This window comes from Mesoplodon mirus (assembly GCF_964341445.2).
Source record: "Mesoplodon mirus genome assembly, chromosome: 13".
NCBI classification, from domain to species: Eukaryota; Metazoa; Chordata; class Mammalia; order Artiodactyla; family Ziphiidae; genus Mesoplodon; species Mesoplodon mirus.
Window position 1 is genome coordinate 27,739,003 of NC_138989.1, and position 27,129 is coordinate 27,766,131.

Below are 27,129 nucleotides of genomic sequence, written 5' to 3' on the forward strand. Positions count from 1 at the left end.
CACTGTGGCCTGGGTTTCTCTCTCCTGGGGGAGAGGAGGATGCAGGGCCCCAAAGGACGGGCTGGGGCTCTGGCAGTGCCAGGAGGAGCATGTGGCCATGGAGGCATGGCATCTGGGGGTTAGCCAAGTCCCAGCTCAGCATGGGGCCCTGCAGCCTCCTGAGTTGCTGGGGGCTCCCAGGCCCCACCTGAGGGCCAGCTGACGGTGACAGGCGCAGTCAGCCTGAAAAGTGCCCTGAGGGCAGATGGGTGTCTCTCAGTATGAAGCAGGCTCAATAGAGGTAGTGAGCACCCTATCCCAGGATGTGTGCAAGCTGAGGAGCTCAGGTGTGCCTCAAAGATCTTTGCAAATGCATGTCTGCAGTTTCCTGGCTGCCAGGAAGGTGGTGGGAGCCCAGGGGCCACCATGCTGATCAAGAACCCTGCACCCTCCCCAGATTTAGCAGCTTGGCTGTGTCTTCTTGGGCATGGCAGGGGCTTCTCAGGAGAAAACTGGATAAAGAAACTCCTGCCTACGCTCCCTCTGCCCACCAACGCCCAGGCGCAGGCTGGCAGACTCCCGGCCTGGCTGTGCAGTCACAGGGACGGTGTCCGGGGGTGCTGATGGTTGCCAAGGCTGCCCTATACCTCCACACCAGACTGCACGGAACTGTGTGTGTGGAGGCTACCTAAGGTGGTGATGGGGTCTCCTGGGCTCAAAGGGGCCTGCCCATGCTGTCCACCTGGAGCCTGGGGGCAGGCGGCCTGGTCTTGAAACTCAGATGTACCCACGTCCACCGTGCAGAGGGGCAAACTGCCAGGGCTCACACAGGGGGTGCCAGGGGGCCCAGGCCCAAGGGTCCCTTAGAAGAAGAGATGGGGCATATGGGAGGACCCAGCTGAGGAGGGGGAGGGGCCGGACAGGAGAGGCAGGGACCCTCCCCCAACAGTGCCCTGACTCTGCCCTGGGCTGGGGCAGGGAGGGTCTGAGCTCCCACCAGGGGCACAGAGGGGCCGGGTGGGGGAGCGGGGCCTGGTTGCTGAGCACACCCCCTCCCCTCCCCCCTCCCCTGGGCTTCTGGAGCCCCGGCCGCCCCCACGGCCATCTGGCTCCACCAGCAACATTCCCCCACTCCCTCTCCCAACTCACGGTGTGTTCCTCCCTCTTCCTGCTCCCCCAGGCCCCTGCCTCGAGGGGGATGGTGGGATGGCCACGTGGCCTCTTTTGTTACTGAGTCCTCATGCCCAGTAAGGACTGAGAAAATGTGCATGTGCATATTTTTGCCTGTGCTGCGTGTGAGCACGCATGCACGTGCATTATGTGTGCACACATGGTCCCTGCCCCGCCTGTGCGTGTACATGTGTGCGGTATGGTGTAGGTATGTGGCACCCTGGGTACACGCCGGAGCAGGCATGGCCACAGCACTGGCATGAGACCACAGGCAGTGGTATGAGGGTGGCACACGGCCCCTGCTAGGCCTTGGAAGGGGGGATCAGCCTCACCTCCCAGAACTCCATCAGGACCACCCTAACCCACCCGCACAAGGTCCTCCTGGACCTCAGGCTCCTCCTGGGACCACCTCAACCCACATGGGAGCGGGGGGCAGCCGAAGCTGTGCTGGAAGGCTGGGACCTCTAGGGACTCTGTGTGATCGCAGAGCAGATGTCCCCACAGAGGCAGCCTTGTCTGGCTGGGCATGGTCTGTGCTGGACACACACCTCTCTCAGACACCGCTGTCAGCCCAGCCGGGAGGGAGGGAGCCAAGGCACACTGAGGTCAGTCTTCATGGCCACCACAAGTGCTGGGCTGAAAAGGGTTGAGCTGCCTGCAACTCAGGCCATACCACCAGGCAGCTGCCTTCCCTTCCTGAGACTCCGTGTGCCATGACGGGGGCAGGGCTGAACCTCCAGGGCCCACCTGCCTCTCACGTCTCACAGCAACCCCCAGCCTGAGAGGCCACAGCTTAGGAAAAGAGCTCTTTATTCCACATCGTCCAATATTTTTACACAAGTAAAATAAAACGCATATCTCTATATACCGCGATCCGGGCGGGGGGCGGCGTTCTGGAACAAACGCCCCGACCACGCCCTGTAAACATGACGGGGTGGAGATGGGACGGGCGGGCGGGCAGGCGGGAGGCGCCGTCAGGGAGGGCCTGCCACCCGGGGCTGGCTGGCAGCGGGAAGGGACCCCGTATGTACACACACCTGGCTGCTGAGAGAGGCTTTGCGCTCGGTGGCTGGTCAACAGGGCCCGAGCACTGTCCACAGCACCAGCGCGAGGCCCAGGGGGACGAGGCCCAGGGGAGCGAGGCTGCAGGCGAGGCCAGGCAGGACACCCGAGCCCTCCACCCCGCCAGCCCCACCAGCCCCGGCACCCCCGCCACCCGCCTGGCCCAGACGGCACTGGCTGCGTGTGCGGTTCTTGCGGGAACAACCTGGCCGCCGGCGAGGGCCCGTGGTGGGGGGCTCCGGTGGCTGGGAGCCCTCAGGCTGCACCGCGGTCAGCGGGGGTTCGGCCGAGCCAGGCAGGGTCCCGAATGGGGAGTCGTTGATGTGTCGTGGGCCAGAGCCGTTGCCTGGCGGGCTGTCGCCAGACGGCACACGCCCCTTGAGTGCGTTGCCAGCCGAGGCCGGACTCCCGGCCTCCAGCACCGAGGCCTTGTCCTCAGCGTCCGGCTGGCAGCACTTGGGCAGCCCCAGCAGCTCCTCATCAGCAGGCCCGCCGGTCCAGAAGGGACGGGACGGTCTGGCGGCCACAGCGCAGCCCTCCAGGTCGGCGGTGGCCAAGCGCTTGAGGTCGCGGCCAGCCAGGCGCGGGGGCAGGCTGCAGGGCAGCTCGGATGAGGAGCCGCGGAATTGCTGCAGCCAGGCCCAGAGCGGGCGCGCCCGGCAGTCGCACACCCAGGGGTTGTCATTGAGCCGCAGGTACTGCAGGGCCCGAAGTGGTGCCAGGGCCTCCGCGGGCAGTGCAGAGAGGTTGTTGGCAAACAGGTAGAGTGTCATGAGACGGCCGAGGTCCCGGAAGGCGTGCGGGTGCACGCGGGCCACACGGTTCTGGTGCAGCAGGAGGCGGTCAAGGCTGTGCAGGCCGCGGAAGGCGCGCTCGGGCACACTGGTAATGCGGTTGCCGTGCAGGAAGAGGTGCGTGAGGTTGCCCAGGTCGCGGAAGGCGTCGTCAGGCAGCGCCTGTAGCCCGTTGTCCTGCAGGTAGAGGTACTGCAGGGCAGCCAGGCCGCGGAACAGGCCGGGACCCAGCTCCTGCAGGCCGCAGCGGTCCAGGTGCAGTGTGTGCAGGCGGCTCAGGCCCTGGAACGTGGCGGGGTCCACGGCATGCAGCTGCGCGTTGTCGCTGAGGTCCAGCTGCTCCAGGAGCGCCAGGCCAGCGAAGGCAGCGGCGTCGATGTAGGCCAGTGCGTTTGAGTGCAGCCACAGGATGGTGAGGTTGCGGCAGGCATGGAAGCCGGCGGCTGGCACGTATGTGATGCGATTGCCGTGCAGGAAGACGCGCTGGCTGGCAGCTGGGATGTCGGCAGGCACGGCCTGGAGACCCTGCTGCGGGCAGCTTGTGGTTACCTTGGGCTCGTTGTAGCACACACAGGCACCCGGGCACGGCGCCGCCACACTCCACGCCTGCAGCCACAGCACCCAGGCCAGCAGCTGGCTCCCTGTGGGCAGAGCAGAGGGCAGTTAGTGGGCAGGGGCTCCTGCAAGGCTGGGGTTGTGCAGGAGGGGCTGGGGCTGGGCCCAGGATATGCTGCCGCCCCTGGGAACTCAGGTGCTGTGATCCTTGCCCCACCCGCCAGGTGGAAGCTGCTGCACAACAGCCCTCCAAGGGGTCGAACGCTCCACACCGAGAAACGTCACCTGCAGACACCCACGTCACCCTGCCTGGCACTCAAAACACACGAGCTAACATGCCCGCACCCCCTGCCACTCGGGGTTAGCAGGTCACCCCCAAGGCCCAAGTGAAGACCTCCTGGGATAGACATGCACACCTGCAGATACCTTCTCAGACTCCAGTGAACACAGAGCCCCCGTGGGCCTGCCCGCTCTCCCTGTCCGTCCCAGCACTGACCCAGCCTGTCCCTGTCCCATCAGCCCACAGGCCAGGCAGGGAGAGAGGCCCCGGCAAACACTGGAGCACCAGGCCAGCCCCGCTCATGCAGGGGAGCCCTGGGCCAAGGATCATGGCCAGGCCTGCCTCCTGGAAGCTTCCGCAGCAGCCCTCCCAGAGCGTCCTCTCAGGCTGCAGGAAGGGTGGGGCTGTGACTCAGACCTGGTGCCCTGCCCAGGCCCCCAGAGCCCCTGGGGCCAAGGCCTGCCTGGATTCTGAGGGAGCCTCCCCACCTCGGGGAGCTGTGCTTTAACCAAGAAATTGCAGGGGCCTTGGTGAAGCCGGGAGCCACAGCTCCAGTGGCCCTCCTGCAGGGGTCTGGGTCCCACCAACAGGACACAGGACACAGGAACTGCCACAGCAGCCCCACGCTCCAGAGCAACTCTGCCATCACAGGATCAGGAGCCTAGGCCCTGAGGGCAGGCATAGCAGGGAAGGCAGGTCCAGGGCTTGGGGGGCACTGCAGCCCTGCCCTGTGAGCCCCTCAGGCAGGCTGCTCCCTCCTGCACATGCCCTCCTCACTGCCGCCTAGTGCTTCCTGGCCTGGCTCAGAACGCCTCCTGCAGCCTCCTCCCCTCAGCCTCATTCTCTGCTTGGTCTCCTCCCTGGGCGAGGAGCTTACTCCAATCTCTGCACAGTCCAGCTGCCCCCAACCCTCCTGCCAAGACACGCTCCCAGCAGGTTCCACCCCAGCCCAGGGGGCTGCAGCTCCCCCATCTCAGGGCCTCACCAAAGACCTAGACCGGGTAGGAGACCCCTCCTGGGGTGCTGTATCCAGGCTGGGCTCACCAGCAGGGCCACATGCCCAATACTAAGCTCCCTGCCTATCATCCCACCATTAGAGCCACCGCTTTGAATGCTGAAGGTTCTTTCTGCCACAGGAGTAAGTATATTAAAATGTGAATCCCCCTGGGAGGGTTATGGCTTATCAGCTAACACTTGAGTTATCAGCTAACACCTTCGTTGACAGCTAACACCTGCATTGACAGCTAACACCTTCCTTGGCAGTCAGCTGAGAGCAGGATTCTGCAGACATAAGGCCGGCTAAGTGCTGGGGCTGGAACCAGGAGGGAGAAAGGAGGGGACCACAGGCCAGCTTCCCCCACCCAGAACCATGACCTTGGGCCCCAAATCCCCACTAGGTCCTCTCTGCCAGGGCCAGTGCAGACGCTTGCCCCAAGCCCAGAGGCCCAGCAAGCCAGGCATGTCCAGCAGTCACAAGGAATACACCCTCCCAGGCTCTGGTCCCCAGGTACTGGGAGCACCGTCCCCACAGCCTAGGGGCCTCCTCTGTCCCCTGTGCTCTGGTGGCCACTGAGGCTGGGCCATTTGTTGGCTGCTGGGGACATGGCAGCCCCAGGACCACCCCCTGCCCAAGCCCTAGGTGCCCCTCCCTGGGCTGGCTGCACACAGGAGGCCATGAGGGGGCATCTCAGCTGTTCTATTTAAACTGCTGGCATCCTCTCCTGGCTCTCTCCTTACGGGCCTCCTTTGGAAAGTCGGGCCTGATTAAGCCAGCTCCCACGGCATCTCACTGTTGCCACGGGATGTGACTGTGCTATGAAAACAGTACTTCCTGCTCCCGAGACCTTGTGGCAGAGGACAATCTGGGGCAGGGTGAGGTGGGGCCCCAGGTATTCATCAGGCCAGACTCTGGACCTCACCACCACGGGCTGGGCCATACCACCAACTTGGCTGCCAGCAGCCATCCATCATGACCATACCCACCACATCACCGACTGCACTGTTACCACTGCACCCTGACCATTGGCTCCCAGGCCTGCAGCCATGGTCTGTGAGTTTGGCTGGGTTGGGGTCAGCTGACCACTGGAACCGGCCGGCTCCTCCAGCCTCCAGCCGTTGCTAAGCAGGGCCCACAGAAGGCTATAAGCCATGGGCTTGGGGCCGTGCCCACTCTATGAATGCCCTGAGATAGGCACCAGTGTTGAGCCACGCATGGGGGAAAGTGGCAGAGCAGCCACGTGGCTCGGCCCTGCCGGGAAGTGGGCAACAGGCGCGAAGACACGGCTTCCCTCTCGCCGAGGCAACTGCTTTTACGAAACCATCTTCTGACGGTCGGTCCCTCAGCACGGGCCCTGCTGTCAGCATAGCGGCCGGCGGTGGGCTCGCTCCTCGCCTCAGCCACAGTAATTGGCTCCAGCCTGGCCCCCTTGGGGCCTGCCCGCTGGTCTCCATGGCAACCCCTCTGCTGAGCAAGCAGAGGGGGTATCTTTCTAAGAGATAATCAAACCCAACTTTGTGTCATGTTTTCATTCTCACAGCAGGGGCCTGGAGACCCCACCAGGTAGTAGGAGGGTGTACCCTGGCTCCACCCCCTGGACCCTATCACTCACCTAATCCCTCCCAACCCTAAAAGTCCTCCCCATCCGTCGCTCCGCCCCGTCCCCAGCCTGTCCTCCCAGCCCATCCTCTCATCCCACATCGCCCACCCACCAACCCATCCTCCCTGGCTTTTGCAGTCCCCTGAGCCTGAGGCCTCTCTGGCCTGCAGATCTGCACTCGCTGGTCCTGCCCACTCATCAGAGGCCCCCAGGTTGCACCCTGCCTCACTTTTCTCTCCTTTCTCTTCCCCCAACCTTCCCACTGGCCCCAGACAGCTGCCCATTCCCCTGGCCCCACCTCCCAGTCACGCCCAGCCTCACGGGGTCCAGTGGGAGCTTGCCTCCTGCACACAGGGTGAGAAAACAGCCCTGCCCCGCCCAGCTCTCATACACAGAAATCATCGCAAGGCACACCACGCCACACCAGGGTCCTGGTCGCACACCAGGCCACCAGGCCCCCTCAGCTAGCTTCCCGCAAACCCAAGCCGGCCCCTCCCCCGCCATCCCTCCTCTTTCCTCGGGCCTCAGCACAGAATGGACGGGTCAGGGGTTTTCTCTAGTGCCCTCCCCACGGACGGGACCCCTGGGTCACGGCTAGGAGCCCCCACCTTAGCCCAGGTCTGCTCTGGAGCTGGGGCAGGGGCACGAGGGCTATGGTTGGTGGAGGACCAGCCACTCCGGTCTTGGGGGTGGGGGCACAGCGACCAGACTCTGCTCAGGGTCTCTTCTCCAGGCCAGTTGACGAGGCCCAGGACGCTGGGGGGCATCAGGCCTGCGTGTGGCCTCGAAGGCCATCTGCACTGCTCACCCTGATCCAGCTCCTGGGCACTGCAGGGGGCAGGGAGGAAGGTGGAGGGAGCAGGAGAGGGGAGCAGAAGGGAGGGGAGCCAGGAGGGGTGGAGGCTTCTGGGGAGTCACCAGCAGCCGCAGGAGCCAGTGGGCAGCGGGCAGGCGGCTGCTGAGGTCAGCAGCTCAGAAACAGGGCGTGCTGGAGGCTGCAGGCACGGGGAGGTCTTCAGTGTGTTCCCTGGCCCCTGCCGCTCCCGGGGTCCCCCAGCCTGGGCTGAGGTTGCAGGAGTGCAGCTCCCCTGAGGTCTCATGGGGATGCCTCTGCCCCCACAAGCGAGGCCTAAGAGATGGCACAGGGCTAGCAGCCTTGGAAGCCCAGAGCACGGGCTCAGTGCCCTCAGGCCTCTATGCCTCCCTGCGGCTATGGGGTGGCGGTAACACCCACTTTGGGGGCGTTACAAGGGTCCACCAGCTGATATAAAGAGGCGTGAGTTGGAGCTGCATAAGAATCAATTTTCTTTTTGGTGTCGTGAGCCCATTTTACAGATTAGGAAACTGAGACAGTGAGCAGTTAAACCATGGCCTGCTCCCACTCAGAGCCGGCCCAGGAGGAAAGGTGGGCAAGAGAAGGAGCCACAGAGCTGCCAGAAGGGGCAGGAGGGACATCCAGCCCAGGCCTGAAGAGTGGCCACTATATGGTCACGGCAAGAGAGCGTGGGCAGCTCCCTCCTGTGCCCTTGGTGGCTGGGAGGGGACATTTCCCGGGAGGTTCTCAGCTGCTGCCCACTCCCCTGGAGGCTGGGGTCAGCCATCTGTGGAGGGGCCAGACCGCCGTAGCATAGCTAGGACATCAGTCTGCTCAGGACCCTCTCAAACACCAAGAACGTCCCATGAAGGGTCATGTCACAGATCGCAGTTACAAGGCAGAACAGGAGGCCACAGTCAGCACAGCCAGGCCAGAAATAGCTCCGAGCGGGGGTGGGAGCCAGTGGCGTCCACACACCGCAGAGGGTCAAGGCACCCGTCACGGCTGCACCCATACCCCTCCCATCCCTGCCAGCCCCCCACTCACGATGGGCTCACCACCGCCCCCGTCGTCCATCTGTCCCCCCTTGGTCATCGTTGTTTCTCATACTCACCACCCACCTTCCGTCCGTCCTCCAGGCATAGACATGCGCGGCGGCAGCACACGTGGCCAGGGCGTTTCCTGGGCCCTTTCCCTGGGTCAGGTGCCAGGGAGGAGGGTGGCAGCCGCTCCCGTGAGGCAGCCCACCCTCAATAGAGCCCTGTGTCTCCAGGGGTGTGGCTACCAGCTCCCTGCCTGGCTGTGCCCCTCAAGGCCCCCTCCTTATTGATCTTTTCAGGGTGCAGCTGAGGGGCAGGGCAGGGCGGGCTGGCCAGGTGGATAATGGGCAAGGTGACCTACCATAGCAGGAGGGTACTGGACACAGGGCTGAGCAGTTCCAAACACTAGGCCAAGCTGCGTGCAGTGGGGGAAACTGAGGCCCACTGTGGGCAGAGCCGGCCTCCTGACCGTGCTGTGCACGGGTGGACCCAGGATGAGAAGGCCAGGTCCCTCTGTCTGGTGAGCTCTCCCAGGGGCTAGTGTATTTAGCCGTTTTACAGGTGAGGAAATGAGGCTTGGTGGGGGATGGGGGGGTCTCTTGCTCACAGCCCAGGAGCCGGTAGGATTCCCAGCCCTGTGGTGTCCAGTTGCTGAAAAGCCTTGCTGGGTAGTAAAAAGTTAAAACTCCCCCACCCCTACCTCACCCATCAGCCCCATCTGGAACCCAAAATTTCCAGCCGACACAGCACCTGGGAGGCAGCTCTGGGCCCCTACAAGGCAAGGAAACAGAGTGGCAGGGGAGGGTCTGGCCTGCCTGGGAGCTGGAGGCCCTGGATGCAGAGCCCACCCACAAGCGTGTTCCCCAGGGGGCGCCCTGTGGTCGGGATGTGGTCCTGGCTGTGACACCTGTGGTCCAGGATCGGGCTGACCACAGGTGTCACGTGGGGGACTGAAGGGGCCAAAGAGCCCCGAGCTGGCCCCAGATAGCAGGCAGACGTCAAGCGAGAAGCCCTGGAGCTCACTGCCAGGGTGCGGGTCCAAGAACACCCTCTGATGGGCAGGACACTGGGCCCAGCCAGCAGGCCTCAGGAATCCATCCTTGGCCAAGGCCAGGCTGCTAGCCTGGAGGCTCTGGAGCCTCGCCCTGTCCAGTCCACATGCTCTTCACCCAGAGCCCACCTCCCTCGGCTCCCACCCAGGAGCCCCACATGGAGGGCTCATGACACCAGCATCTGAAGCCTCGTCCAGCCCCAGGACCCTGCCCATGCAGGCCACACCCACACTTGCAGCAGTGACTCAGCCAGCATTTCCTCCCCCCAGAGGCTGGACCCCCCCGTCCCACCCACCCCCAGCAAACCCCCCACTCCATCAGGCCACCAACAAACGCCCGCTGCCTAATTACCTGGAGAATTCTGTCTCCACGACCAGCTCATCAGGGTCCTGAGGCTAATTCAATCCGGCGGCCAGTGTAGGCTCGAGTCCCCAGAGGATGCTAATGAGAAACTGGCCAGTGGCTGACATGCCCCTGCCCCAGGGAGGCTCAGAGAAGGGGCACTCCCCGTGCCAGGGCCTGGGACCTACTGCCACACACCTACCACCATGCCCACCCGCCTGCCCAGATACCCGTCCACTGCCAGCTCCTGTCCAGGACTGGATGCCTAGCCTGGCAGGGCCAACATGGGTCCTGCCCTCCCCGCAATCCATCCCACACTCCTCCCGGGACCCTGCATCTACCGCCAACACGAAGCTAACCATTCCTGCGAGGCCCTGACAGCAGCCTCCAACAGGGTAGATGCAGTGCAGGAGCCCACGCTTGGGGTGCACACTCGGGGTGGGGGGTGCACGCCATGGGCACACACAATAGGAACACACTCTTGGAACTTGTGCTGCTGGGGCCTGTGTGATCAGGGCACAGAGGCGAGCCAGCCAAACAGCAGAGGGGCTGCTGTGCAGAGGCTGGCAGACATGGGAGCCCCACCCAGGAGCCAGGAGCCAGGCCAAGGGGTTCTGCTGTCCTCTGTGGCGGGAGTTGACGGGTGGGCACATTCCCAGGTGTTCCCGAGCCCTTGGCACTTGTCAACATCACCGACAAGGCAGGAGGTGGCCTCTGCCCGAGCGGGATCTATTTGGCTACGGAAAGACAAATGCAGGTCTCCGGAGGCCCTCGACTGCTCACCCTTGGGGATCAGCCCATCCGGCCTCTGGGCTGTTAAGGATTAGCCCCGTCTGGAGAGAGCAGCTGGATTGAAGCCCACCTTCACTGTCCCAGGAGAGCCGAGTTCTCACAAATGCTCCCGACCAGGGTGGCTTGGGCCTCGAGAAGGGGTTAACATGGGCAGGGTGCTTGGGGGCTTTGAAACTGAGCTGGGAGAGTGAGGGTGGGGGGCAGCACTCGCCAAGAGAGACCGTGGGGAGGACCAGCATGGTCTGCTGAGCACCCCTGGCCAGAGGCAAGTGCGGGGCCCAGGACCCTCAGCCTGAGATGCTCCCATTCGAGTCACCACCGGCTGAGGTCACTGCATCCAGGGGCTGTGGGTCCACAGGATGGTCCGGGGAAGCCTGTTGGCAAGGCGGCCTGCACGCCAGTGCCTCTCTCCTTTCCTGGACCGAGTTGTCCCACCTTTGTTATTTATTCCTAAATGGGAAGAGTTGTCAGCCAAGGCCTGAATCCTAACATCTTGGGAAGTGCATCAAAACTGACTTGCTGTGTCCCCTCCTCCCAGCCAAGTGGACAGTGCGATACTAGTGGGCCAGCGAGCCGACCCCTGTGTGACCTGGCCACAGAGCCCAAGAGGAGGGTGTGGGGTCCTGAGGAGAGGCCCCCACCAGCCCGGAGGTGAGTGAGTGGGTGGCCAGCGCTGGGCAGACATGAGACAGCCCTGAGCATTCCAGCAGCAGTGCCTTGAGGCCATGCAGGGCCTTCTTGGTCGAGCTTGTCTCCCAGGGAGGCCCTGTCCATCCACCTTGACATCCCAGCCTCACACAGCACCAAGCACCAGTGGAGGGGAGAGTGGGGGCAGATGGGGCCCTCACCTCCCTGGAACGCCCAAGTCACAGATGTCCCTCACTCCTGGAGGTTTTGCTACATCCCACAGCACAATGAGGAGATGACCATCAACCCCACTCCTCAGACAAAGGCACCGAGCCTTATCAAGGTGCGGTGACCACAGGGAACCAGCAAGACCAGGGAACGGGGTCTAAGACCCCCCTCCTGCCACATCAAGTGACCAGGGCAGGCCCTGAGCCCCAAGTGACCCAGATAACAAAAAGGGGAAGCAGCCCCCCTGCAGCAGGTGAGCTGCTGAGCCCCTCCCCCCAACACATGCTCTGGGCTTTCTGACCCCCAGCGAGGCTTATCCTTGGCCCAAGCTTTCTGCTCCATGGGCTGCCCAAGGTGGACCCCAGGGTCCAGGAGCCCTGGGCTCAGATGCCAGCTCTGTACACCCTCACCAAGGGGCTGGGGCAGCTGTCTCTACAGCAGTGACATGAGGATGACAACAGGCCAGGATCCACCTCCCCGGGGCCCCAAGATGCTTCCAGCCTGGAACCCCACTGAGCACCTTCACCCAGGCTCTGGCTTTGTGGCCAACACCCTGCCTCCCCAGGGGCTGCTGTGGGGCCTCTGCCGCTCTGACCTTGGGCAGCCCTGTCTGAGGTGAGGAGCCCAGGCAGGAGAGGCCCACAGCTCACATGGCATCCACAGCCATGCTGATCGCTCTGCTTGTCTTGAGGCCCCTCCTGCCTGGCATGGTAGCCCTGCTTTGTCCATGAGAGGCTGCGTCTGGGTGGGAGGAGGGCACGGCAGCCAGGCCATGCTGCGAACACACCTAGGGCAACCTCTCCCTGCCTCCACTGAGCTCAGCCTCAGTGGAGGGAGGAGGCTCAGAGACAAGCGTGGAGCCCAGCACAGATGGAATGGCCTCACAAGTTGCTGCTGCTCCTCCTGCAGCACTGGCACACTCGGCGGGCCCCTCTATGCCCACCCTCCACCCATGTCAGAGACCTGTGCTCATCCCACCCCAGACCCAGGACAGTGATGCAGTACTTGCTGAGGGGTTAGGGAGCAGGGCGATGAGGCTGCTCCTCCGGAGAAACGTCCAGAGGAAGGATCTCCACCATGGCCTCTGGGGTGTCCAGAGCAGCTCCTGCCTGATCACCCACACCGGCCAGTCGACAAGCCCCACTTTCAGCAGAGCATCCCGCCACCTTCCATGCTTCCCTAGTAAATGCTACCAGAAAACCACGTGTCTGGAAAAGGTGCCAATGCGGACAATCGCGGCAATGCCTCCAGAGGAAGCAGAGACAGTGCAGCGAATAGATAAAAATTAGGGAAAATCTAATCAGTGTCCTCGTAGGGATAGAAGAGGATTTAAAACAAGAACTGGGTGCTACGAACGAGGAGCCATCAGAAAACAAGCAGAGTCCCTGGAAGTTAAAGATAGAATTGCTAAAATTATCCCCAAAATCAATAGAGAGGTTGGAAAACAAGGTTAAGGAAGTCTTCCAGAAAGAAAAACAAAAAGAGAAACAGGGAAAAAATGATGAGATTCAGAAGACAAATACAGATCCAACACCTGTCTTAGGTAATTCCAGAAAGAAAACAGAAAATAGAGGGAAAAAGTTATCAAAGAAATAATACCCGAAAATCTCCCAGAGCTGAAGACTCTCCTGGGTGAGTGCCTGGCACAACACGTGACATTCACAGTGCAATTTCAGGTCTCTGGGGGTTAAGAGAGGAACAGCAACACGGCAGCAGACTTCTCCACAGCACACTGGATGCCAGAAGACCACAAAACTGCAACGGCTTCAAAACTCTGGGGGGAAACTATTTTCAACCTGGAATTCTGGACTGGACCAATCCAGCTTGAATAGATTTGCTAACATTCAAGGGCTCATAGAATGATTCTTCACCGTGCCTTCCTTAGATGGTTAGCTGGGAATGCACTTCACCAAAAACAGGACATAAACACGAACCCCAAGAAACACTGGGTGATGAAAGGCAGTCAGGGGCAGCTGTGAGGGGGCCACAGCATGCCCAGCCCAGGAGGGGACGGCAGGGCAAAGGCCTAGAGGGAGACTTCCCCTGGGGAAAACGAGACACCCAGTAGAATGCCTGACACAGAGAAGAGTAAGCACATGAGGGTGGCATATGGGACAAGAGAAAAAAGACAAAGTCAACTGTAAACTCCAGGAAAAACAAAAGGCCAGACGAGAGCGAGAGGGTCACCCCCTGTAGTCAGGCAGTGACAAGCATTTATGTGACCTGGATTAGGAAACACTGGTTATGAATTTAACTGTCGGTAGTGAGACAGCCACACTGGGGAGTGTGCTGGAGAAGAGGGGGCTGGGGTAGGAGACATGGAAATGTGAAGGTAACCACCTGGAAAAACAGGGAAGCTGGCAACAGCAGGTGAGTTGGAGGAGGGCTACAAACCAATGTCCCAGACCAGCCTCTGAGGGCTGGGTGCAGGCTTTCACTTTGAGCAAGATATGGCCGACCACAGTGTTATCTTTTTAAAAAGACTGCATACTTGGCAATGAAATCTCAGAAACAGAGATAAATAAAAAGAAGAAAATAAAGCATATCTGCCAGAAGGTGGAGACGAACGTGGGTTAGCAGCAGGCGTCTCCAAGGTGCAGGAAGAGAAAGTGGGACTGAGAGCTCTCGAAGCCTCCTGGTGCTCAGCCCAGCGTCTGGCTGCTCTTCAGCGGCTGCTCAGCCAAGGGTGGCCAAGGACGCCCCCAGCCTTCAGGGACGCTCCAAGCTCCTGGCTCCAGGGGCCTCTGAAATCCAGACTCTTGAAGGGACAGCTTCCAACCTGAAGATCCATGTGTGCCCTGGGCCTTTCACAGTCCCACCACCTCCAGGCAGCCCCTCCCACTGTCCCTCCTCAGCCCTGCCTGCTCCGGGGTCACAGATCCGACCCCCTGACCCCAGACTGGGGACCCTCAGGAACAGGGGATCCAGCGGACAAACCCGGGGCCTCAGGTAGAGGTCTGCAGCCCCTGGGGAGGGCTCCCCTGACCTTGGGGCCTCTATGAGAGCCCCAATCGCGTTTCTGCATCCAAATGCATGACATGCAGGCAGGGGTGACGTGAATAAGTAATTGCTCTTTTATTAACGAGTGATAAATTATTCCTATATGATTGTGTGTGATAACTCTTCCTTATTTGAAATCAATTTGGGATGGAAATTGTTGGCGGCTTCTCACCAGTGAGGGTGGGAGGACCAGGCGTGCCGCTGCCTCCTGGAAAAGCAGGTCAGTGTATTTCGGCTACTTCCTGAGGCTGATGCACCAGGCGCTTCTGGCAGCAGAAAGGGGTCGGCTGCCCTGGGGGCGGGGCTGGGAGGGTGGCCTCATTTCCTCAGCACCAGCCCCCGGGACAGGTGCCCAGCATGGCCTCTCCCACCCCACCCCCCACCTCACTGGACCCAGGGCACCAATGCCCCCTGGCAGAGGAAGGGGCAGGCTGGGGAGGAGTCCCTGAAGGCCCAAGGCATTGCTGGGGACTGCCGTGGCCAGGCATCAGGAGGCAGGGGGCCATCTGCAGGCCACACTCCACTCATCCCCCCTGTGTAAACCTGAGGACCCAGGCAGCCCAGCCTTTCACCCCACAGAGGACATACCCAGTGCCCAGCTGGCCTCCCCTGCCTCCCCACCCAGGCCGGCATGGCTCGACTTCACCAAGCCCAACAAAGGCATTTGCCTTTTCCCTAAAAATTTTCCTAACAAATTCACATCCTCATTCCCTTCTCACCCAGCCCAACATACAAGTGTCCCCAGCGTGAGCCCAGGCCTGGGTCAGACAGACTTGCTCCCCACCCAGTGCCCTTGGAAGGCCCTCGGCCTGCTCACCTGCAGACGACCTGTGAGGGGCTGCACACAGCAGGTGCTCAATAACCACTGAGCCAAGGAAAGAAGGGTTGCACCCCGAAGGCCTTCCTCACGTTGACCCCTCACCGCGTGGCCCCATGGGGCCAGGGGAGCCCGGTGTGGAGGAGGAAGCAGACATGCAGGGAATGGGGTGCCCTTGGCTGGTACCCACAGCTCCCACAGGCCCCGCCTGCTCAGAGCAGCACCCCGTGGCCCAGGCCTCTGCACCTCTTCTGTTGATGCATCAGAAAAATCCAGCAACCCACTGGGCAGGCAGCCAGCTGCCTCTCGCCCACCCTCCAACTGTTCCCTGGTCACAGGCTCGCCCCCGCCATGAGCCAGGTCACCCCAGCCCAGACACGTCACCCTGCTCAGCTCAGGCACGGCGAGCAACCTCCGCCTCTCAGAGCCAGGTCTGTCATCTGTAAAAGGGGGAGGCTATGTCTGAGAACTTGACAAATCACTCCCAGGGTCTGTGAAACGCCCCCCCTCTGTCCACTGCCAGGTGCCCCCTTTGCCCCACGCCTCAGTGGTCAACTTGGCAGGTTTGCCTTGCTTGTTTCTGCACCCCCGGGCCGTGGGCTCCTCGGGGCAGGACTAGGGCTGCTGACGGCACAGATGCTCCATAAACGTCCATCACGTGAATGTAAGAAGTGTGAGGCTGTAGAGATGGCTGTCCCAAAGGTGTCCAGGCCCAGGAGAGTCCGTGGGGCACTGACGTCCCCACAGGGCGAGGCAGCAGTGCCTGATGCCAAGGGCAGCTTCACTTCTGTTCCAGGCTGAATGTCTGTGCCCCACCCCCCAAATTCATATGCTGAAGACTTAACCCCCAATGTGATGGTATTTGGAGGTGGGGCCTTGGGAGGTAATTAGGTTTAGATGAGGTCGTGAGGGTGGGGCCCCATGATGGGATTAGTGCCCTGTAAGAAGAGATACCTGAGAGCCTGTTTTCCTGTGAGTAATGTGAGGAAGGTGGCCATCTACAAACCAGGAAGAGAGCCCTCACCAGAACCGACCCTGCCAGCACCCTGATCTCAGACTTCCAGCCTCTAGAACTGTGCGAAATACATTTCTGTGGTTTGAGCGCCCGTCTGTAGCATTTTGCTATGACAGTTTCAGCTGATTAGTACAATAAATTTCTTAAAACTGTGGTATATTTTTCCAGATTTTTCTACAATGCACACGAACTGGTAAAATCAGAAGAGTTTTTAGTTTGTTCCGTTTGGTCTCATGTGCCGACACTGGATGGGGCAGCTGGCCCAGGGTAGGGTGGGTGAGGCCAACCCCAGGCAGTGGGAGTCCCTTTCAAGAGCCCCGTGCTGTGGGGTCCCCACCTGGTCTCCCAACCTCTACAAACCTGTTCCCTTGGCTGAAGCGTGCAGACGACAGGCCCCACCTCACAGGGTGTTGAGGCCACACAGCTCATGCAGGCCTGGTGCGCACAGTGGATGCACAGGAAATGCCCAGCCTGTCCGCCCCACGGGAGCACCTCATGTTGCCCCTGGCAGGGGCCACATCCCCCCTGACGGAGGGGAAGTTAAGCCACAGCTAGCAAGGGCATGATGGCACCTGACCTGACCTGACCTGAGCTCAGGCAGCATCCCCTCCTTGTTCCCAGACACCCCCCTCGGAAGGCTCTTCTTCCCAGAGCCCCACCACACCCATCCCACTCCCCTACCCAACCACAGCCTCGCCCCGAAACCTGGACTTAGCCCCTATGGTGCCACTGAGGGAGCAGGCGAACAAGCAGAGCGCATGGAGCTTGGCCGGGGTCTCGGTCCCTGGGCTCCCACCAAGGGTTCTCGGCAGGGAAGGGGCCTCAGCTAGGCCTGAGGGGCCCTGTGCGCATGACATGCCAGGCAGGGCCTGACCCCACCTGGGCCTCAGGGCAACGTAGGGACAGTGAACCCACCGGCGTCCACATTGGCCACCCGGCAGGAAATGAGCTGCGGGGGTCAAAGCGTGAAGGCCTGCAGCCCTACCTCCCTATTTCCCACCACCCACCCCAGGGACATACTGGCCCACCAGAGCCCCATGTACTGAACAAGGATGGTCCTCTGTATCAGGCTTCCTGTGATCTGGGGGTCAGGGGAGGCAGCCACAGCGTCGGGAGGGCTCTGTAGAGGCACTGACACCCCCCCATGCCACCACCCGCCTCAGGCCAGCCTGGGGGCTTGGCCACAACTCCAGCAGCAGGTGAAGAATAGAGTCCATTAGGGCCACCATCTGTCTCAGCTGTGATGGGCCCTCTCGGTGACATCCAGGAGGTGTGTAGATGGAATATCTTTATGGGGAGAGTTTTTCTTTTGCCAATTTTCGAAAAGGAAGCCAGACACTTGTCACACCTGTCCCCGTGTCAGCCTCTGCCTGACAGAAATTGGGGCTGAGGCAGGGAGATGAAAGACAGCCTGGACATGGCCGGAATGCAGGGGCCACGTGTCACACGGCTGGAGCACAGAGCAGCGGGCCGGCCTCCTGCTGGGGTACGCCGCCATCCACCTCTGCGGCCCCCACCCAATCCTTCCAGCCCGAGCTCTCCAAACCCCTCCCTCTGCATCCCTCTTGGTCCCACAATCTCCTCATCTGAACCCCATCTCCCTCCACCCTGCTGCCCAGGGCCTCCTGAGCCCACCCCAGGGGCCCCGGCGCACGCACTGGGCTGTCCCGGAGTCTCTGGGCTTCTGCTTGCACCAGGAGCCCCCTCCCCCTCAGCCAGCAGCTCCAGGGCCTCTTTAAGACGTAGGCCCAGGGTGGCCTTGGTGAGGACCCAGTGGGGGACCCAGGCCTCAGGCTCCTCACCAGCCTGCCAGCACCCACACTCTCACTTCTCTCCCGTGGGTACCTAGTGGGCTTTGGGGTGTCTCCCAGGGACCTGGAGGGCTGAATATGTCACAAGAATCTCGAGGTCCCTGCTGCCCGGCATGGGGCTGGCCTGAAATGCTAGAAAGCACTTGCAGGGGAACAGAGGTGGAAGCCAGTGGCCCTCGGGGACCTGTCCAGGGATCCCCATACCCCCACCTGGATTGTGCATTGTGGTGCATGGCTAACCTCACCAGGGGTGAGGAGGGTCCTCCCCAAGGGAGGGGGGTCACCTGCTAGGCCATACTCAGGAACCCCAGCCCCAGGCCCCCCCTTCGCCCTCCATTAGTCCCCGCACAGTGGAATGGGGGTTGCTCACTGCCAGGGCTACATGACAGTCCTGCTGCTTCCTCAGATGGCCCTGGGAGTCACGGCCTCAGCCCCCAAGGAGATCTAAGAGCATGGTTCCCACCAGGTTCATCAGCCACTGCCTTACAGGGCCTCATCCTCTGGGAGGCCCTGGGGAGCCTGGAAATTGGGGCTGGACGGGTGTGACTAGCCATCTCTGTGTTCTCTGAGGACAAGTGGGGGCTGGATGTGTCCTGAGAGAGCAGGGAGACCTCAGCCAGGGCAGAGGGAGGGAAGAGGCAGTGGAAAGCATGGGAGGGATCACGGCAGGGCTCTGGGAAGGGTGAGGGTGGCCCAGGACACCAGAGCCCACTCGCAGGTTCCTGGCTGGGGTGTGCTGTGGAGGCAGGTGAGAGAGCTGGGTGCAGGGTGTCCTGTGTGACCTTGGGACCCACAGCCCTCCCGAGACCTCTCTGATGCCCAGTGCGTCCTGGTGGCCAGCCAGGACTGGTCTTTCTCTGGAATTCTGCTTCCAACCACATCTTTGGGAACAGGAGATGTTTCTGGGCCAGAGGCCACACAGTGGGCAGGTGGCCCACCCTCCCTCTGCCCGGTTCCCGTCTTGCCCAAGGACTGGACAGGAACGCTGGCCTTCTTCTCACCACACCAGAAGGCTGGTGCAAAGTGAGCTGTGGGGCAAGGCTTCACACCCACGTGGTGAAGCAGGGAGACCCTGAACCTCCTTCCAAGTCAGCACCGCAGCCGGCTCAGCACCCACCTGCCCCAGGCCCCCGCTGAGCCTCCGCCTCTCACTGAGAAAGGCAGACACCCCATGAGGACCCCAACTTCCCCTCCTCCAGTCACTGGCCCTGCCTGGGGCCTGCACCTCCCACCCCCATCCCACCGTGTCCCCCCAGCCCCATTTCTCACTTGGGTCCCCATGGCATTAACTAATAGGTTACAGACCCCCCCCCCTTGGGATGGGTGGCAAGGACCTCATGCAGAAGGGCTGGTGGGTGGAGGGAGGCCCCACAGGGGCTCCTCCTCTGCGCTCAGCAAAGGCTCCTGCTCCAGAGAGGACAGTGGGGCCCACACCCATCACACACCTGCCTGAGTGCCACCATGATGTCCCCAGGGCAGGGAGGGACTTGGCAATCTGAGGAGGCCCCTGGGACATGGGGGCCCCACGAAGCCCCATCACAGCCTCTATTTCCACGGCAAGTTCCAGCTCAGGGCAGGAGGTCCCACCTGAATGGGAAGGGGCCCCAGGAGCTGGGACAGTCAAGCCCTCACCAGGGGCTGTCCCGTGGGCATCATTCACCACTGACTTCCCCTTCGCAATCTCCTGTGGGACATGGAGGCTCAGAGGGTGAGTGGCCTGCCAGGTACACAGCTGGCTCTGGGCTGAAGTCCTGGGCTCCCAATGCAAGCCCCATCGGCCCTCGGCTAGAGCAACTCCCCCACAGGTTGGCACCTCTGCTCTCTCTCCAGACCTGTGCCCTGGAGGAGACCGCCCTCTTGAGCCACCTTGGGCAACTGGCCTGCACCCGATGGCCAGTGGCCAACCCTGAGGGCTAGGACCACCAGCTCTTGTGAACCTGGGAGCTGACTCAGGGCACTGCCTGAGGCCACTCTACCATTCATGGCTCCCTGCACACCGGTGCCAGGCCCGAGCTAGACTCAGGGACATGGACGTGGGGAGGCAGACACGGGTGTGTGTGCCAGGCACTGGAACCAGGGAGCCAGAGTGGAAGAGACGTTCCCAAACCAGACCCCCTGGGCCAGGCCTCATCGGGGGGCAGACACAGGAGAATTCAGTCAGGAGGGGTCTGGCCGGCAACATGTTTTAGGAAAGCATCTCAAAGCCTGAAAGGAGGATGAGATGGCGGGCAAGGAGACGTGGGCGTCTGAGGCCACGGGCCCAGGAGGGGGGCTAGTCCACAGCAGACCTTTGATGAGGGATAAAAGGGGACGGGCAGGGAGGGGTCAGACTTGATACTGGACTTTGGGGAAGGGTAGAGGGAGGTGGCCAGGACTATAGACCTCTTTGGCCCAGATGTAGGGGGTGGAGGGGCAGGTGGTATAAGGGCGATCACCACCAGACAGGCTGAATCTGGGGGACCCAGGACACCCAGTGCAGCAGAGCAGCACGTGTAGGGAAAGTGGTGTGGAGCTGCTGGGCGGGGGCAACCTAGGAGCCTGAGACACCCACTCAGCTGCACAGGCCTGGCACACAGCCCGGAGGCAGCGAACGTTTGCTAACCAACCACTGGGACGCAAGGGCCAGACAGAACTCCATGACAGGCCAGGCTAAGGCCTCAGAGCTGCCCTGCCAGGCAGGCCAGGAGGCCAGTAAGTCTGGGGGCTGTGGATTCCCTGACGGCCTCGAGCCCTCCCCTGCCTACCATGTCCACTCTTTGCCCCTCCCTATATACTGAGCACCTACTATGTGCCTGGAGCTGCCACAGGATGCCATGAGCCAGCCACCCACCCCCACCACCCCCAGAGCCCAGCACCCCACACACCTCAGACTCAGAGGGTTTTCCCACCTATGAAGGCATCGAGTGGGAATCCCACCTCTGGTCGACAGCCGTGGATTACGGACAACGTCTCTGGTGACCAGGAAAGGGCAGTGCTGCCCAAGGTCACACGGCAAGCCGGTACTGCAGAGGTTGATCCAACGGCTGCCCAGACTTCAGGGCAGGGAGAATTCTGGCAGGTCCCTGAGCCCACCCCATCTGGGCTCCGGCAGGAGGTAAATAAAGGCAACATCTCAACAAGGTCACAAGGGCTGGGACAGACTGGGTACACGGTGCTGAGCCCAAGCAGTTGAGGGGCAATCTGAGAGGGCTTCCGGGAGGAGGTGAGGGACTTAGAGCCTCACCTTGGCCTGAGCCCCTCAGCACTCCACCCCCTTCCTCGATGGGCCCCTCACCCATCAGCTTCAGCCTTAGCCTGACATTTCCCGTGACATTTGCTGCAAAGAAATAGAGCCATAAACCCAAAGGTTAAATTTGCACATTGCCTTGCTGCCAGGAGAGCATGGTCCCTCCACCCACCAGGTGCTTGGCTGCAGGATTTGTGTGGGATGGCCCACCCACCCTGGAGCCCTTGATGGACCCAGGCCCTCCAAAGGACCTCAGCCACTGTTTCCCAAAATAGGTTACTGGATACACTAGACCCTGAGTGTGTTACACAGGGGTGGTAAAGGAGCTCTGTCAGCACCTCTTACCCAGTCATTCCCAAATTTGCTTGACCGTGAAACACTTGTCCAAGCCCCACCAACATTCTGTGGAACCTCAGTTCCATGGAGCATGATCTGTGACGGCGTTAGGCCAAAGAGCATCCCTCTGGGGCACCAGGAGGCTGCCTGAACAAAGCTGAGTCAGCTCCTGACACCCCGGTTCCTCCACTGGGCTCCCCGTGTCACCATCAGCCCAGCTCCACGTGCCAGGGCCTGGCTGGGGCTCACCACCTGCCAGGCCCACCTGGGCCAGCCTTAGACAAGCACAGCTCCTCCCCAGGGCCCCTCCCACTCTGGGAGGGCTTCCAACAGCCCTGCCCTTCAGCTCCACCTCCTGCCCTGGGTTGGCGGGGGGGGGGGGGGGGGGGGGGGCGCTAGCAAGGCTGTAGGACAGGGCCACCATGGCCCATTCTCTATCCCCAGGCAGGGAGAGGCAGCGAGCCCACTAGGAGACAGGACTGTCAGGACACTGCGGGGCTGGGGTGGAGGCTAAGTGAAGGGGGCAGAAGAGAGACAGCCCCAAAGCGCCGCCGGCTGCACTAGGGCTGGACCAGCAGCAGAGCCGGAATCCTGATGAAGGCCAGGAAACAGATTCCGCTTGTGAGTAGCAGAAATGCAACCCCAGGGGTGGGAGAGGCCCGAGGGCTCTGCCCCCTCCACTTGAAAGGTTGCGAAGGGTTGGGATCAGGCCCTGCCTCCTACTGGGGGAGGGGCATCTGACCACGCCCCCGGGGGACTTAGCAGGGCTGCACCAGGGACACTTCTCTGGTTGTCCAGCTGCACAAGCACAGGCATGGTGTGAGAGGCCGAGGCACGTTCGGATAAATAAATGATGGCGCATCCTCGGGAAGGGATTCCACACACACCCGCGAACCCATGATACACAAGAACAGTTCCCGACGTGCAAAATGTTTAAAATACAGCGACCAAAGAAGAAACTGCAGCACAAGACACCCGGCTGGGCCCACACGATCCAGCAACGGCACCAGGAGATGCAGGGGTGTGGATGCTGCTCTGGCTGGGCTGCCATTTTCAGCTCCGTGGCCACCTGTCCTTTAAAGCATTTAGTCCTATAAACTCAGGTGGGCAAGGACCACATCCCTTCACCTGCCTGGCTCAGAGGGAGTCTGACAGGCCAGGAATAAGTGAGTGAGTGAATGAATGAACAGGTGCCTGAAAGCAAACGTGGCATCTGGGAATGGACCACTGGAAGGGGCAGGAGCAGGCAGGCCACAGGTCAGGCAGCCTGGCCTAGGGGTCAGGGGTCAGAGGTCAGAGCCCTGGGCACAGGGCAGCCTGAACCTCATTGACTGTGCAGGGCCAAGAGCTGTCAGGAACCCCAGGATGGGGCCCGGGGGCCAGAGTACCACTCACACCTACTCCCCATGCTCACTGAGACCCCCATTCTCCCATTCCTTTGGCTCAGTTCACTGGTTCTTCATGCTCCTGACCCCTCTCTGGATGCACAGACTGAGTCTCCACGGAGACTTTCTGGCTACAGGCCCAGGAGAGCAGGAAACACAGCCCTGGGTGGGGGTGAGTTCCTCCTGCCTCCACCAGCTGGGCCCCTCCTGGTGCTGCCCCAGCTGCCACAGGCCTCCGTGCCACAAAGCCATGAATTCAAGGCCGGGGCAGGAAGCACTGAGGGGCCGGCCCAGCGTGCCGGCTGTCCTGGGGCAGTGGAGGGAGGGTGAGGTCAGAGTCTAGAGAGTGGGGGTGGGGACAGCTGCACACATCGGGCCCCTCACCGCCTGTCACTCACAATGAACAAGAGCAAACAAACCCTGGGTCCCACCACGGACCTGGGGCAGCCCTCGGCCTCCCCTGTCTTCCAGAGCCCGAGCACATCTCCTACAGACCCCCTACAAGCCCTCTTGCTTGTTGAGACCCCCTGGGCCAGGCTCTCCTCCATGACCACAGGGAGAAAGCCAGCTCTGACCTAAGGGCTCCCGGCTGATCGTTAGTCCTCACATAGGGAAACCAAGGGTCAGGGGTTCTGCAGGCTCCCAGCTGGTAAGGGGCAGAGTAAAGATGCTGCCCCAGTGTGGGGGACACATCGGTGGCCACTTCACACCTCCCGCAGGGCCCTCTCTCCCTCCCTGCCTCCCCCCTTCTCCAACTCCCCAGTGACCTCGATGGGCCTTTATTTCCCATCTGCAAATGGTTAGGAGGGAGGGTCCAGCTGGCAGTGCAAGGGTTCCAGGGGGACTTCCCTGTGTGGGAACCATTGAGTGGGGCAGGGTGGTGGTGTTTTCAGTATTTTGAAGGCAGAAGCACTGGGGTCAGAACCCTGTGGGGGCCTCACCCTTTAAGTGTCCCCAACAACCCTTGAGGGAGGCCCAATTACTGACCATGTCACAGGTAAGGAGACTGAGGCATGGGTGAACTGCACACCCAAGGTCATACCATTGTCGGTGGCTGAGCCAGGACCCACATCCAGGCCCTTGTTCTCCTGCCACCCCACACCCAGGAATCAGGGTCTGTGAGCAGCCTTCTGCCTTGCAGGGACCTGGTTCCTTCCTCACCTCAACTGGAGTAGAAGTGGGAGCGGTGATGGTACCCACTTTAGAGATAGAAAGACTGAGGCTTAGAAAAGGGGAGTGGCCAGCCCCACTGCCCACCCCATCGTGGGACCCACCCCTCTGTTTCACCCCCACACAGCCTATAAGGATGACCTACTTGTCGTCATTCTACAGACAAGGACACTGATGGGTGCGGGGGAGAGCAGGTGGTGTGGCCCTGCCTCTCTGAGCCCTGGCCTGGGGTCCTCCTCACCACAGTGAGAGCGAGTCACCAATACCCTTACCTCAGACCTGCACACAGCACCTGAGGCAGCTGACACACCACAGAACCTCTCATCAAGAAGGCTCTCGCCGTGGAGACCCCCAGGCACCGGGGGCAGAGCTTTCCTGAGGTCACCCTGGGTCAGCCGTGGGGTGAGCATATACCTACCCTGAGCTGGACTTAGTGGCAGACTGCAGAGCATGCCGGGGGTCTGGCCTGTGTGTCACGGTGCTGACCTGGAGGTGTGAAATGGGCCTTCCCTGCCTAGGTGGGTCCCAGCCCCCATCAGCCCCCACTGCCCCAGCCTGGGGGGAGGGGGAGGAATCAGACACTCCTTTGGCCTCACACCCTGGGCTGGGGCACTGGGCCCCCAACACACATTCCCTGGGCCTCTGCTACAGATTTGGGTGGAACCTGGCCACGGGCTGCCTGGGCACACAGGGGCACCCACGTCCGGAGGCAAAGAGACACATGCCGATATGCTCACAGGCACACACGGTCATGCGAACAGAGACACACGTGCAGACGCATACCGAGTTCACACACACACAGCCCCAGGGGGCTGGGAGGGGAGAATCCCGGACACAGGGGTCGGATCCTGTAGCCAGTTTCTCACCCTTCTGAGCTCTGGCTACCCAGGGCCTCCCCCTTAACACACGTGCATGTAGGCACAAGAATGGGTCCCTGGGAGGGGACCCAGCGTGCGCCAAGCGTGGAGACCACAGCAGGCACGCTATGTGCATGCATGGCCGTGGGCGAGCAGGCGGGGGCGAGGACATGGATGTGCACCCACAGCATGTGTGTGTGTGTACGCGTGCACACAGGGCAGCCTGGCATGCGTGTGCACATGCGGTGTGCAACTGTGCAGCCCTTGTAGACATGTGCACGTGCAAAGAAACGTGTGCAGCCTGCGGCACCTTGGAAATAAGCAGGGCACCCTGGGGCAAGGGGGGGCGGGGGGGAACGAGGGGAGCACCCTCCAGGCAAGGGATGTCCAACTCCCCCTACAGGAGGTCACCCCCAGCACCTCACACCAGGTAGGGGGGAAGGGTCCCATGAGAGCTGCCAGGGAGGGGGTGCTTGGGGCCCCACCACCTCTGGTGCCCCTCAGCGGAGCCCGCAGGGGCCCTCAGGCACCCTCAGGCTGCGGATAGGGAGTGCTTGGCTGCGCCTCTCCTCGCCCGCCCCCTGTGGGGGCCAGCTCTGGGCCAGCCCCGCCCCCCACGCCCTCTACTGTCGCCAACGCCCCCATTCATCCTGCTGCGGTCTAACCCCAGAAAAACCAGATGTCCTGAGCTGAGTCCGCGGGTCGAGGATGGAGGCGGCTGGACACCCCCCACCTCTGCTCGGTACCCGGGTTTCTTCAGACCTGCTCATTAACCCCTTCGCGGCCGGGCGATCAGAGGCAGGACCCCACCCTTCCAGCCAGCAGCCCCCACACTAGCCCCGCCGCCGCCGCCGCCGCCGCCAACTTTCCAGGGAAGCGGCAACTTTTCCTGCTGCCGTGGGCTCCGCCCTCCCGGGGCCGGGCAGCACTGCGGTGGCCTCGCGGCCGCGCGGTAACCCTCCGCAGCCTCGGCAGCCCGGGCGCGCCCCGCGGCTCAGGGAGGGGCGCCCGGGTCCCCGCCCGCCGGCCGGCCCGGGCGCGGCACTCACCTCCGGCGGACGCCCTCTTCATCTTAGGGGTCGGGCGGGGCGCGTCGGGGACCGAAAGTCGCTCCGGGGCCGGCGCCCGTCTCCCCGCGGCCGGGTCCGCATCCAGGCGCCGCAGCTCCGGCCCGGCCCCGGCCCGGCCGCGGGACGAGGCTGCACGCTCCGCCCGGTCGGCTGGGCTGGCGGGCGGCGGCGCGGAGGCGAGGGCAGCCGGCCGGGAGCGGATGAATGTTTTATGGGATCATGTGGTTTGACGCGCGAGCGCTCCGCCGGGTCCCCGCCGGCCGGGCCAGGCGGGGCGGGGGCGGGCCGGGGCGGGGCCTGACGGCGGGCGGGGCGCCCACCTGAGCTCGCCGAGACGGGCCGGGCCGGGACGGCGGGAGGTGCGCGGGCCGGGGGCGCGGGCCGGGCCGCGGGAGGCGCTCAGCCCGCCCGGTGCAGCAGCGCTGCGCGACCAGGACAAAGGCGGCGCGTTTCTAAAGAGGCGGCGGCCCCTTCAGGCGGCAACGGGAATGGCGGCCCGGCCCGAGTCGGCTTGGAGCGCGGGCTGAGGGCGTGGCGGCCCGGTCTGGAGGCTTTTGGGGGTCCCCGAGCGGCCAGCTGCCGGGCAGGGCTTGGTCCGCGGGCCTGGGAATGCGGGGTGCGCCTCTGCCTGGCCCACGCCCTTCCTCGCCTCAGTAAACCCTGGAGGCCAACCCCCCCTGCCCAGCAGCCCTTTGCTGGGGTAGCATTGCTCCATCTTTCAGTTAGAAAACAGGCTTAAAGCTTAGGAGACTTCCCAGGTCCCCACCTGTCTTTGTGGACTTCTCTGCACCACCCAGGGAGGGGACTCAGGCACGGGCCTGCCCCTACGTCCACAGGTGCCCCCCACCTGTTCCCTCCTGTGGGATGGGGTCTCCAGCCCAGGAGTTCCTCTCTGAGCCCACTTGTTTAGTACCCCACCCTCCTCAAAGCCAGGCCAGGCTCTAGGGCCAGAGAACCCAGTGACACACACTCACACCCCAGGCACATCTGCACAGGCGTCCCACCTCCCTCTGCTGCTTGGGGATCTACCTGGCCTCACAGATAAGTTCTTGAGTTTTCAGCCAGCTGCCAGGCCAGCGTCCCTGCAGGCTGCCCTGCACATGGAGGAGG

The 27,129-nt window shown here is 62.3% G+C and overlaps 1 protein-coding gene across 1 annotated transcript; it reads right to left on the bottom strand.

The window, feature by feature from the left end:
• Positions 1-1,790: 1,790 nt before the first annotated feature.
• Positions 1,791-26,166, bottom strand: RTN4R (reticulon 4 receptor). Its single transcript, XM_082640246.1, has 2 exons — positions 25,999-26,166; positions 1,791-3,646 (listed from the first exon to the last, which is right to left on the bottom strand). The coding sequence occupies exons 1-2, from the start codon at positions 26,018-26,020 to the stop codon at positions 2,223-2,225; spliced, it is 1,446 nt and encodes a 481-aa protein (XP_082496372.1). The 5' UTR covers positions 26,021-26,166; the 3' UTR covers positions 1,791-2,222.
• Positions 26,167-27,129: the final 963 nt, after the last annotated feature.

Bases quoted from the DNA above. Each gene is read 5' to 3' on its own strand.
- RTN4R (XM_082640246.1), bottom strand. From the start codon at position 26,020: ATGAAGAGGGCGTCCGCCGGAG. The intron at 3,647-25,998 runs GTGAGTGCCGCG...CTCTGCCCACAG, and splicing joins GAAGAGGGCGTCCGCCGGAG to GGAGCCAGCTGCTGGCCTGG.